The sequence below is a fragment of the Lepidochelys kempii genome, chromosome 15, assembly GCF_965140285.1.
Source record: "Lepidochelys kempii isolate rLepKem1 chromosome 15, rLepKem1.hap1, whole genome shotgun sequence".
NCBI lineage: Eukaryota > Metazoa > Chordata > Testudines > Cheloniidae > Lepidochelys > Lepidochelys kempii.
The window spans coordinates 21,130,804-21,143,503 of record NC_136394.1 but is presented as its reverse complement, the minus strand read 5'-3'; the positions used below and the strand labels follow the sequence as shown (position 1 = coordinate 21,143,503).

Below are 12,700 nucleotides of genomic sequence, written 5' to 3'. Positions count from 1 at the left end.
ACAGTAATAACATTGGTTGCATCCATTATCCTTCAGCTTTGGGTTTCCAGCAGTACGCTCTCATCTCTCCATCCAAAGTAAAGATAGCAAATGTTAATTTTGTAATGGTTTGTTGAGAGTTAAAATAAGATAACTTCTGTGTTACTGCTCTGAGATATTTCATAAGGACTGGCAAAAAAGTATAAAAAATGAGGTTTGCAAAGGAATGGGCAATGTCAGTGAAACAGGTATTTAACAAAGATGATTTTTACATGGAATGTAGCCTACTTGGCAGTTTCTTCTTGAAAGTGGCCATGTAAAAGAATTAACACATCCCCTGCATCTGGATATTTATAGGACTTTTTTAAAGCATTTGCTTTTTCTTTTCCCCCCTCTCTCATTTTAAATTATATCTTGTGCCTGGGAAGCCATGTCCATATTTACAGAATGGATACCGCACAGGCAACAATGCTTCCCGATTAACACTCTGGGAAAGATCACATTTGAACTCGGAGCTGAGAGGATACTTTCGTCGTCATTCCTGTGCAGTGCTTGCTCTCAGCTTTCCTTTTAGTTACACTGGAGTAAACCAATAGTGGTGGTGGTCTGGATTTACACAAATGAAAGTGAGAACAGAATTTGACCTATGTGTGTTTGAACAGCTCTGTTAGCTCAGTTTCTCCTTCTGTGTATCTTGTTGCTGTGATGTCATAAACCAGTACTATGACATCACTGTACATTGAAATGGAAATGATTGTAGTGTGTAACAAGTTCAGTATTATGGACAGAGCTTCAGCTAATGTAAATCAGCAGAGCTCCATTGATTCTGGCTATATATAAGTGAGAATCTGGCCACATGACTTTATTGAAATGTTAAGGGCCCACTCCTTCAGTCCTTGTTCATGTGTATCATCACATGAGTAAAGACTCTTCACCGGATTAAGGGTGTGCAGGATCTGACCTGTGGGTGTCGTTCTGTGCAGAGGGGTGCAAATGGGAAGTGCTCCGGAGTTTCTCAGGGTTTGTCAGGATCAAGTTTTAAGGAGCAAAGAATGTGGGATTGGACCTTAAAAAGGGAGGAGAAGTGGATGGTCCGTGACAAATCACGCTGTAGTTGAATCATAAATGCCTTTGGTGAAAGATGTGGAACACCAATGAATTTAAGTTCTTAGTCTGAAACTTGGCAGCTTTCTCCAACATGAAAGCAAGAAATAACCAAATGGACTTAATGTTTTAAAAACTATATACTCATTCGGAGATATTGTATACCAAGCTTCAGCCTGGAAGGATGCTTTCCAGCCAAAATACACACCCCTTGAAAATGTGTATTTGTTAGGGGAGTGCTGGTGTAACTTTAATGATGGCCAAGATATACTTAAACTCCTGATCTGATGATGATGATGATGATATCTGCTTCTTGACTTAGACACCAGTTTCTGCCAGTCTTGATGTATGGAAACAAGCATTTAAATCATTCCCCAAATAACTTCTTTAATGCAAGGCTTGATCATGCTTGGTGGTGAACATCATCCATTCAACTGATGGCAATGGGAGTCAAGGTCCATTCAGCACTGTGGCGGGTTTTCTACCTCATAAACCCCTTTGATTCCAGGGGGAGCGAGGTTAACCCAGCCTCCCGGTTTCAATGCCAGTTCTACCACCTCCCTGGTGGTCAGGGCTGTATGGTCCAATGGCCAGAGTCCCTCTAAATCTTCTTCCCCTGGTGGGATAGTGTGGCCTAGTGGCTGGAGTCCCTATAGTGCACTCCTAAAGCAGTGTGGCACAATGGCCAGAGTCTCCCAAAACTCTGTTCCCCTGGTGGGATTCTGTGGCCTAGCAGCTGGAGTGTCTCTAGTGTGCTCCTAAAGCAGCGTGGCCCGAGGGCCAGAGTCCCTCTAAGTCCTCTTCCCCTCATAGGATAGTGCGGCCCAGCAGCTGGAGTTCATCAATCTCCTTTGAGGTAAGAGAGAGGTCGGTGAATTGTCATCACAAAAAAGGGGGGGGAGGTTTAGAGCCCCCAGTAGGAAAGCCTGGGCCCACCCGCCTTCACTGGGCTGCAACCCAGGGCCCTGTTATTGACGGCATGATCCGCCCCAGGTCAGCGGGGAATCCTACTGCAACACGCTGCCCTCAGAGTGGCGGGAGATACCACTTCCTTCCCTTTCCTGGGTCACTTCCTACCAGTTCTTCAAACGTAGCAGTCCCTGTCGCATCAGGGTCTTCAGATTCCTCAGCCCCCAGTGCTCCCTGGGGTTCCCACACCTGCCAGTCTCTGGTCCCACTTCCTGGCCCCTTGGCTTCCTCCTGTACGAGTCACCACTGCTGCTGGGTTGGAGCCTCCGCTGGACGTTGTCCTTCCTCAGCCGCCAGCCCTGACTGAGAAGCTCTGCAGGCTTTTATACTTGACTCCCTGTTGGAGCATGCCCAGCAGCGCCTCAGGGGCGTGGCTTCCTTCACCAGCAGGGAAGGGTTAACCCTCTCAGTCCCAGTGCGGGGCCAGTCTGCCCTGTCACAAGCACCAATCAGGAGATTCTCGGTACTTCGCAGGATCAGGCTCTGAGTGATATTAAATCATGCAGTATTTTTACTTTGTGTGGCCCTGAGAAGGGGAAATAAGATGCCATTAACAGAAGCTGGGCACACTTACGTGATCAATAGAAAGAGGATTTTAGGCCAGCACTTTGCTTTATTATTGAGATGCCTTCCTTTTTCAGATTGCTCCTGTGATTGGAAGTTTAATCGAAACAATTGACAATGTGATGGTGCACATGGCCTGCAATCTGGGAGGAAACCCATTCGTTGTAACCGTTGAGGGCTCATCAACTGTAGCAGGTAGGGTGGAACAGCAACATTCAGAATATGTCTACACTGCAATAAAAACCCCACAGCACTGAATCTCAGAGCCTGTGTCAGCTTGGGCTGCGGGGCTAAAAAATTGCAGTGTAAGTGTTCAGGCTGGAACTGGAGCTCTGAGACCCACCTCTCTTGCACGGTTTCAGAGCCCGGGCTCCTGCTTGAGCCTGAATGACTACACTGCAATTTTATAGCCCCAGAGCACAAGCCCGTCACCTGACATTGGCCAGTCATGGCCATGCTGCAGGCCTTTGATTGTAGGATAAACATATCTTCGGTTGCCTTCTAAACTGGCTGATTGTAATAAATACTTCTTCACCCGCCGTTTCTAACTTTTCAGTGCTGGGAAGGAAGTTGAAATAGATATTTTTTTGTCTCTTTTAATCCAACAAATTTGAGTACATTGCAGAAAGTTGATTATACAGTTAGTTTAGAGAAAGGTAATCACCTTGGCTCAACAATCTGTTTTACTTCTACCGTTGGCTTTTGGGGGCACTGAGTGGGTTGGGGGGAGAATGTAAATGCTCCTGTATATTATCTCTGGATTTAGTTTAGTGGTACATGAACAGTTAAAGTTCTGCCTAAGTCTTTTACGTAAGTGTCTGAAAGCTACAGAATTTAAATTTGAGGACAAGAGAATGGAAGGGCGGGACAAACTTTCATCTATCTTACACCAATTGCAAGTCCTTCATGGGCTGGGCGGCTCGCTCATAATATGTATATGTACAGCATTCAGCACAGTGGGGCCCTGATCTCAGTTCGCCTCCAGTTCTACAAAGAGAGCTTGATGAATAATTGATTTTTTTTTCAGTTTGGTGGCAATTCTGAAAAATCAGGAAATATTCAATTCTGGTTGAACTGAATTTGAATTTTTACAGAATTTTCAGTGAATCAGAAAAGTCTATTTCATGTCTGTTCCAGAACAGGGATTTGAGTCTGTGTCTCCCACATCTTAGTGAGTGCCCTAACCACTGGGCTAAAAGTTATAAGTGAGTGGTGGTGGGGGTGATGGCAGCAACACCAAGACCACCACCATGTCCTCCACTTCCACTTCCTGCCTGTTTTGAGAACAGCCAAAGCTACTAATGTCAAATTCACAGATAGTTGTGGGTTGATGAAAGCTGCATTTTTTTTCATTGAATAAGCTATTTGTCCAACACACTGCCCAGCTTTAGCTACAAATAATTGATTAGTTCTGGTATTCTTCCCTATTGCATTGTGAGCTACGTAAGAAAAGAGAAATCATGAATCACATGCAAATTGTCTCTTCCACCACACTGTCCTGGTCACTGACATTTTAAAATTGAGCAGTAAGGTTCTAAAATACCGTCTTTAAAATGTCAGGGGGGAAAAAAGAGAGAGGTATCAATCAATTTTTCTTACCTCAGTGCCTCATTAAGCTCAGTTTGTGCACATTGCCAAATGATCCATGGTATATTAACACCTCATATACTACTTTTTCGGCTCATAAAGAAGTCAGAACTTCTTGAAAGCAATTTTATTCTTTGATGGGAGTGGGGGATTACTCTTTCCCCCTCCTCCCCAAACAGCTGGGGGTTTACAGTCAAGATTTGCAGTAGCTATTAAAAGAGCAAACTCTAGTTCTACGGTCAACTAGGTTGTAAACGTTCTTGATTTTATCATATTTTTTCTTTTGGGTTATTGTACAGATTACTCTTTGGTCAAAATGCGTCCTCAGACTTTGAATTTGTCACACTACCGCTTCCCATCACAAGGACGGAGTTATATTTCTATCCCCAGTGAAGCTTTTCATAACAAAGGTAAGGGCAAGATTTTCAGGGAGAAGTAGAATGGTGGCAGCCAATCCTGACAAGCACTCACTCCAGAAATGCTCTAACCAGAGTTAATCCAAAGCTCACTGAAGTCACTTTTCATTAATTTCTGTGGGGTTTGGATCAGGCCCTTAGCAAGGAGAATGCTCATCAGTTTCTCAGAAGGGGACCTCTGCCAGGATTGTTTCAGGGAAAAGGGCTGAGTCTGGGTGGCATGTTGGGACCTTAGCAAACCTTGCACCATCTGGGATTCCTCCAGAGACTCTTCTGCAAGGGCAGGTTGGTCCTCTTCAATACTGGGTACAAAATTAGTTACTTTACATAGCAGAGTAGTTACTGAAGTATTTCCCCACCACATGTGAGTTACCTGATTTTATGATGACAGCTTTGCATCCTTGCACTGGCAGGGAGCTCATGCTTGCGATTTCTCTGCGAGTTCTGAGAAGCTTGAATTATTGAGAGCACAAGGTAATTTGAAATAACAAAAATACTACCAAAAGGACCTTTCCCCATCCCACTTACAGCTGCTCCTACCATGTGGCATTTTGTTATGGGACATTATTGTGTCCACTGGTTTGGACTGAATCCAAACTGTAAGACCTTTAACTTGCATCTTCTAGGGAGTTAGTTAGAAACTATCTAAAAGTTGAAAATGCCATTAATAAGATAACAGGCCACATTGCTAGGCTGCTCACATGAGCTAGCCTTTAAAATTTATTATTCCACTTTAAGTGACTGACATTCTAAATACTTGGAACCCATCAGACCAAGACCATAAAGGATGCTTGCATGGTTGACACTTGTAAGATGGGCATCTGTCTTTTCACTTAAGTGTTGGAGAAGCTGTAAATACTTCATATGCAGACAGCAAACAAAGAATAGAAACAAAAACTACACATCTGCGTTTATGAGCTTCTTAAGATGCCAGTGAATGTTGCTAGTAGTCAAGTAGTCCTTCTGATTATTCTAAGCATCCTGGATGTCCTGGTATGTCACATGGCCACTCTTAGCTGTCTTTTGTTCTGACATGACTTTATAATGGATGAATGATTAATTTAACAGTTTAACTCTATACTTTCATGGTGAGTAGATGTCAGGCTTTCTTTCATTATGTTCCTGATATCTGTTCCAAACATTGCACAGCAGCCTGCAGATTGCCTTCTAATTTCTTTATGGGAGCAATTGGAATTCCCATTAAAACAAAGGTGTGAAGGTTTGCAGAAGTCAGGATTCTAAATCAACATGGAGTTTCATACCTAGGTGAGGAAAGTGTCTCCCTCAGGATTGTCACACTGAAGTATAATCTCTCCTGTCAACTTTGTTCACAGCTTGGGTTACCATTGTGGGCCTTCTTTACCATAACATGCACCGTTTCTTCCAGGACATCAACCCTATGGACACCAAGTAAGTATCCTGCACAGTGGTGTCCTTCAGAAACAGCTGGGGGTGGGGAGGAGGGTGAAGTTGTGTCAGCATGGCACTTCCGCCTCCCTGCTGAGGCTGCTTGAGGGGGGGTTAGTGAGTTGGCCCCATCCTGGAGGAGGGCGGGGAGGTGGTGGTGGGGGGGGGGAGGAAGGGTGGAGGCAGGCAGGGGAGTGTGCCTCATCTACGGCTAGCCCAGGGCAGGGACTGGGACCCAGCTTGCTTTGCACTCAGCTCCAGCTCAGGCAACTGCTGCTGCTTCCTATCCAGCTGGTGGAGAGAGAGAGGGCGGTAACCATCCCCCTGCCCCATAGCGAATGATACCCCCGATCTTGAACTGCTGTGATAGTGTTATGATGGCCTCAGTGGGATACTAAGTACACATTGGCACAATTGTTCTTTACAACTGGTGCATCAGACATCATGGGCCTGGATGCTACTCCCATGGGAGTTTAGCCATTGACTTTAGTGGCAGTGGAATGAAGCCCTTTGTTAGAGGTGTGTTTCCTGATGGGGAAAAAAACTTTTTTTTTTGGTGACTTGTCTGTCTCTCTGCTTTCTCAACCTCTTCCACTACATACTTGGATTTATATTGAAGATTCATATATTTAATCCTTGAAATAATGCCTTATATGGAACTTAAATTTATGTTTCTTTTCTGCTGTCTCACAAAAAGGTGACATTTGTTTGTAGTTAAATAATGCAGCAGTATATAACCTTTCTCTCTCCCCGAAAAGTGCTATGAATTTTAGTCCCATAAACCTGTAAACTAATTTTGCAATAATAAATCAGACAATACATAAAAAGCCTTTTTGTTTTATATACTGTGCCAATGAAATCATTAGCAGATAAGTTAAAATAAACTCGGAGCAATATACCTCTCAGAAAGCCAGTTTCCCAGGGAATTTTGCAAGGCAGTGCTGGTCAATCATTACATTTGCCTTTTAGGCTGGTCATTTTTTCAATCTCTGCTGATTAGGGCAGTGATTCTCAGTCTTTTCCATGCCAGGACCCCCTGCTACAGCAGAAGAAAGTTTCAGGACTCCAATTTCAATCTATTTCAGGGACTTCTTCCTCTCTAGCCATGTGCAAGGAAGGGGAGATTGCAACCTGCTGAAACCACTTGAACACCCCTAAATTAGGACCACTTATGATCGTGTTGAAGCAATGTTAAAAAGTTCACAGAAGAATTTTATGATTTCCTACTCGGTTTAATTTTATAAAAAAATACCATGCACCCTTCTCCCTGCAAAATTAATAAATAAATAAAGGTAATTCGCTGGAGTGAGTGAAAGAATTATATCAGCGGCATGCAATATTTCTTACTGATATGAAGAAATAGAGGCAATAATTTATGAAGGTTTAGCTTTTCAAGACGTATGTTCGCTATGATTTATTAAGGGAAACAGACCATAATTTTAACCTCCCACAGAGAGATAGAATTAATGTGGTCGTGACTCACAGGTTAAAGATTAGCAAGGATAAAGACAGTGTGTAAATACCTTCAGCCTAAAATCACTGAGTTCCGAGGCATTTTCATGGCTGTCTCTACTACAGTCTTGGGCTCTGATCCTGCACAGGGATCTGTCCGCACAACAGGCCCAATTTTGCCATTTTTAAGAATATTGAGTAGTTCTGTATTTCCATGTCTCAACTCCCACAGAGAGAGAACATGACAATACGGGGGGGGGGGGGGGACACCCATTCTTACTCCCATTGAAGTATATAGAAGATTTGCCACTGATTTCAGTGGGAGAAGGATCAGCCCCGAACATATAATTTTTAAGGAACGCATGGTTTAAAAGTGGTCTCTAGGTTTCTAATATTAACCTGGGCTACCTGAATTATTTGCAGTGTATCTAGTATTATGGAATCATGTCTCTGGAGCTCTAGATGGCTTGCCTTTCCAGAGGCCTGTTTTGAAACTTAATAATCCAAGGAATGCTGGCTTGGCAGTTTTCCTTTGTGGAATAAAGCACCGGATATCTGAGGAATGCTTGAAAAATAATAAATGTGCAATTCCTTCTCCCTTGGTTTACTTTGGTGCGCTTTGCTATTGCATCTTTCTGGCTTAAGTCTCACCAAAATAATCTTTTCTAATGATGTTTTCCACATAGGAGTAGTTTTAAAGACACCCTTTAAGGATTCTTTAGTCTCGGACTACTTGGGCACCTATAATTTACAGTCTGCCTGGTTGGTTCTTCGTGACAGAATTTCATTATCCTTGTGGCACATGTTGAATTTTCTTTGCGCTTTGTTGCCAGATGACTGTTCTATTTTCAGATCGTCTAACCAGAGCTCTCTGAAAGAGTCACTTTGGTCCTTTAAGAAGGGAGTCAAAGCCTAAAGAAGCTTTGAGCTCCACTTTGCTCTCAGTCCTACACTGCTGCAAATCTGGAGTCACTCCATGGAAGTTAGACAGGTTACAGGCCCTGCATCCTGTAACATACATTAGTGTTGGACAGTGGTTCTGGGGAATGTGGTGTTGTGGAGAGAAATGCCGGATTCTTATTTGTGTTTTAGTTTTTTTCACATGTATTCAGATTCATTAGAGTACTGCTCTGGGCCTTGTATTGCAGCATTACAAAATACTAAACTGAGTTAAACGATGGGATGTAATTTGAGATGAACTAAAGCCCTGGGTGTGAATACCTTTGAACATTGGTTTCAGAGTAACAGCCGTGTTAGTCTGTATTCGCAAAAAGAAAAGGAGTACTTGTGGCACCTTAGAGACTAACCAATTTATTTGAGCATGAGCTTTCGTGAGCTACAGCTCACTTCATCGGATGCATCATGCTCAAATAAATTGGTTAGTCTCTAAGGTGCCACAAGTACTCCTTTTCTTTTTGAACATTGGGCAATTCAGCACACAAAGTCCTGGATCCAAATATCCCCAGACTTTGGGGAAGCAAGCTCAAAATTCAGGTACACATCTGGATCCAAACTTCACATTGTGAGCCCTTCTCTGACTATAACTCTACATCCTCTGGGGGCAAATTCTGCCCTCGGTTGCATGGATAAAACTCCTACTGAGTGCAATGGGAACAGAAATAATCCCTAATGATGCTAATATCATTTAAAGGTTATAGAACAGAGTTAGAACATATATCCTACAAATCTAGTTTAGTTTGTCTCAGTCAACCCAGCTGTGCAATTTGATGACATCAGTTAATGTCTGAAATGAACACTTCTTAGTATGAGGAAAAAAACAAGAAACCACTGTGATATGTGGTATAGGTTTTTAAAGAAGTGAGTTTTTCTGATGGAAGTGAGATTGTGATGTGGAGAGTGAGTGATATGGTTATTGTGAGCAGCCAAACAGGCTAATGTGTTTTGCTTGGTAACCCAAGCTAATGAATAGTGAGTTCACCATGCATTTGCATTTGCCATTGTAGCTAGCACTCATCTGTCTGCATGATCTAATGCTAAGGAGAGAATGATGGAAGATGCTCTGCTAATGTAAACAGTGCTTGTTCTTGATCAATGGGACACTCTCTTTCAAATTTATGTCAGAATTCTACTCTGATCGAATGGATCTCAGCTCTTCCTAAATGTGCAGAGACCCAGATTTAAGATCCACCAAGAGCAGAATTTTGCCCAGCATTTTAACTGAACATTTAAAAAAAATGTTTTTGTTTTATGTATGGTCAAATTCACCAGGGCTAAAAAAATGTCTTGGCTAGTCAGCTTCCTAATCAGATGTTCAGTTAACTTCCATCAGCATTGTGGTTTGAATTATAATATCCTTAAGAAGAAAAACGTATTCTGGACAAGGATTTTTTCATAGCAAAATGATTTTTAAAAATGCCCCGACAAATTATTTATTTATATACTTACTTACACATATATATATGTATGCATGCACTTACATAGGAATAGAGCATCTGCTCATGTAAGTATATCAAATTTTCTCTGCAGCAGAAAGGTATCCTTCAGTTACTCAGATTCATCATCATGCATTTGTGAGAGTCCATCCCATAGTATAATTGTCTCTAATAATCCAAAACACTTTTAAAAAGGCTTATAAAAACAGTAAAAGAGATGAGCTAAGCTAAGTAGAAACGGAACAAAGGAATACCTATGGTAATATCTAGCTACTAGAGCTGTTCCTGATCCTATGAGATCTTTATGGGCTGATCCTAGTGCCCATGCAAAACTTAAATGGGACTGGAGGTGCCATGGTCTGTTTACATGGACCTAATTCCAGGACTGGGATCTTGATTTTGATGAAAGGGGACTGAAATTATTGTGATTCTGGTATCTCATGTGTATATATTTGCTTATGATGTACAGGAAATATATTTACAAAACAGCAAATTATTAATAGTACAGTTTAATCTTTTAAACAGTTTCATGCAGATACATGCATGGTCACAGTTTTGACTCTGCATTATCCATCTAAAGCTATATAATGAAGAAGGTTAATAGCTTCAGTGCATTGATTTAAGGTTAATTCTATTGTACATTTGTAGCTTACCATGAGCTGATTATATAATATAATACAATACAGCACAGAGACCTGTGGACGAGGTAAGTAAGTTAAATGCTGAGCTGTAGAAGTCAAAAAGAAATAAACTTTACTTAAATGTGTTCTGCTCTTTGTTACACGGGGTCAGATTGTCAGCTGTTGTAAACTGGCATAGTTTTATTGACTTCCATGGAGCTGTGCAGATTTACATCAGCTGAGGGTATGGATCATCATTTTAAACTAAAAAACAGATTTAATTCTTTGTTACACTGAATTTGTAACTGTTTCAGAGGCAAGAGGCCACACTGATCTGTAGTGTAACTCCATTGATTTAACTTGAATTAAACTAGGGATGAATTTGACCCAGCAGGTTTGCATTTTCAGCTCTTACTTTTCTTTAACAGGCAGAGACAGCATTTAATACACAGCTCACCAGACAGGGCTCCACCTCTGCAGCTCAGCTAGGGTCCTTCAATTTGGACCTTCAGCCTATCCATGGAATTTGGCCCTAGCACAAGGCCTAACTCAGTGAATTCAGAGCAGTAGGTGCATATTGAAAGAGTAACTTTCTTCTGACCAAATTTAGATCAGCCCATAACAGTATGAACTGCAAATGCTAAAATGCTGTTTTACCCACTTTCTGGTATTTTTTGCTCTTCCTCTCCAAGGATTGCTGAAGCTGCTGCTTATAAAGGCTACAAGATCTCTGCAATGAGCTATGTTATTTCCCTGAAGGTGGAGCCACCGCCAACCTTGTCTCATAATCTGTCAGGATCTCCTCTTATTACCATTCAGCTCACCCATAAATTGGTAAGTGAAAATGAAATTTCCAGTGTATACTCTTACCATGACTGGTTGTTCCAAACTTTTTGCATCTGTGGAGGTTTCTCTGCATTGATGTTGTTGTTATGGCTATGTTAGTGATGACTCAGCTGATATCTATGATTGCAAAATATTGCATTTTCCCCAACTGCCATATTTCAGGGACTGTATCTGTTTGTATAGTGCCACAAAAGACTTACTAGTGACCCATTGATAAGAAGGTTGGGTAACAAGTATTGATTTTGATCCTTTTGGATATATGCTGTTTATGTATGTATGTATGTATGTAACTTACCATATGATATGAATCACTGCATACTCCCTGAGAAAGGGGTATCATTGTTTGTTAATGATCCACTGGGTTCGTTCTTTCTTTCACAGTGGCAATGTAGAGCAGTATGTTCTGAAGGCAGAGGAGTTAGTGTGAAAAATGCAGTGAGCACTGACCTACTCAAGGAAGCGTTGAATAATATTGTTATTAGAGAGAGGTGAGAAATGGAAAAATGTGAAAATTTCCGTTACCCCACATTTTCCATTGAGGCTTCATTTAAATGGACATTTTCCAGCCCATTTATGATGATCCATAAATGTAAGTTTCCCCTCCCCCAGTTGCTCTGTTGTAGGTGCATGAGGCTAGAGAGAAAAAGTCTAAGAGCATAGATCTGAAGAGTTATTTTGTTGTTGTGTGTTTCTGAACAGGATGTTCTGAATGATGTCCCCAGTGGCCTCTAAGAGACAGGCACTTCAGGGGTGAGGGCTCTGGCTGTTGGATTTAAAGAAATATGTCTTGCTTCATTCATTCAGATACCTCCTGATACTTTAATATGACGATTCACAAACTGCCCAAAAACTTGCCCTGTACTTTTTCTGTATTCCATTTGTCTGTCCTGGGGTAGGATCAAGATGCTGGTGCATGGATAGAATTGTTTGCTTTATCATTTGTTTCCTTCTCTGGTTTGACAGTTAACTCATTTAACCCAGAATATAGAGCATATGACTATCTAATCCAATATCTAATCTAATACACCGTTGTTTGCATGATAGTGAACTGTCATGTCAGTGATTATTTCAGGCAGAAGAAGCAAGCATACACGTAAGATAGCCTTTGTGTATACATGTATATATTGGCAAGTAGCATTGAGGTGACAGAAGATACAAAAAATATGCATGTGCTTAATGAGGTTTTGGTAAAGTATCTGCAGTTTTCCTGAGCGTGGCACTGACCTCTATTTTAATGCTTGTCTCCTATTCGCTGTACAGCTTTTTATTACAAGGATAGGTTAAACACCTTAGCGCTGTGAGTCAGCTTCTGTAGCACAAAATTCATTGCTGGCAATTTGGATGCTGGGAACTGCTGGAATGA

General features: G+C 41.6%; 1 protein-coding gene across 3 annotated transcripts in view; it reads left to right on the top strand.

Annotated features, from left to right (window-relative positions):
- ADGRD1 (adhesion G protein-coupled receptor D1) overlaps positions 1–12,700 on the top strand; it is a 242,185-nt gene that overhangs the window by 33,902 nt on the left and 195,583 nt on the right. For all 3 annotated transcript variants that reach the window (XM_073312940.2, XM_073312941.2, XM_073312938.2), the window contains 4 exons: positions 2,694–2,811; positions 4,503–4,613; positions 5,954–6,029; positions 11,184–11,325. In XM_073312940.2, the coding sequence (XP_073169041.2) occupies positions 2,694–2,811; positions 4,503–4,613; positions 5,954–6,029; positions 11,184–11,325 (447 nt within the window). The remainder of the gene's footprint in view (positions 1–2,693; positions 2,812–4,502; positions 4,614–5,953; positions 6,030–11,183; positions 11,326–12,700) is intronic.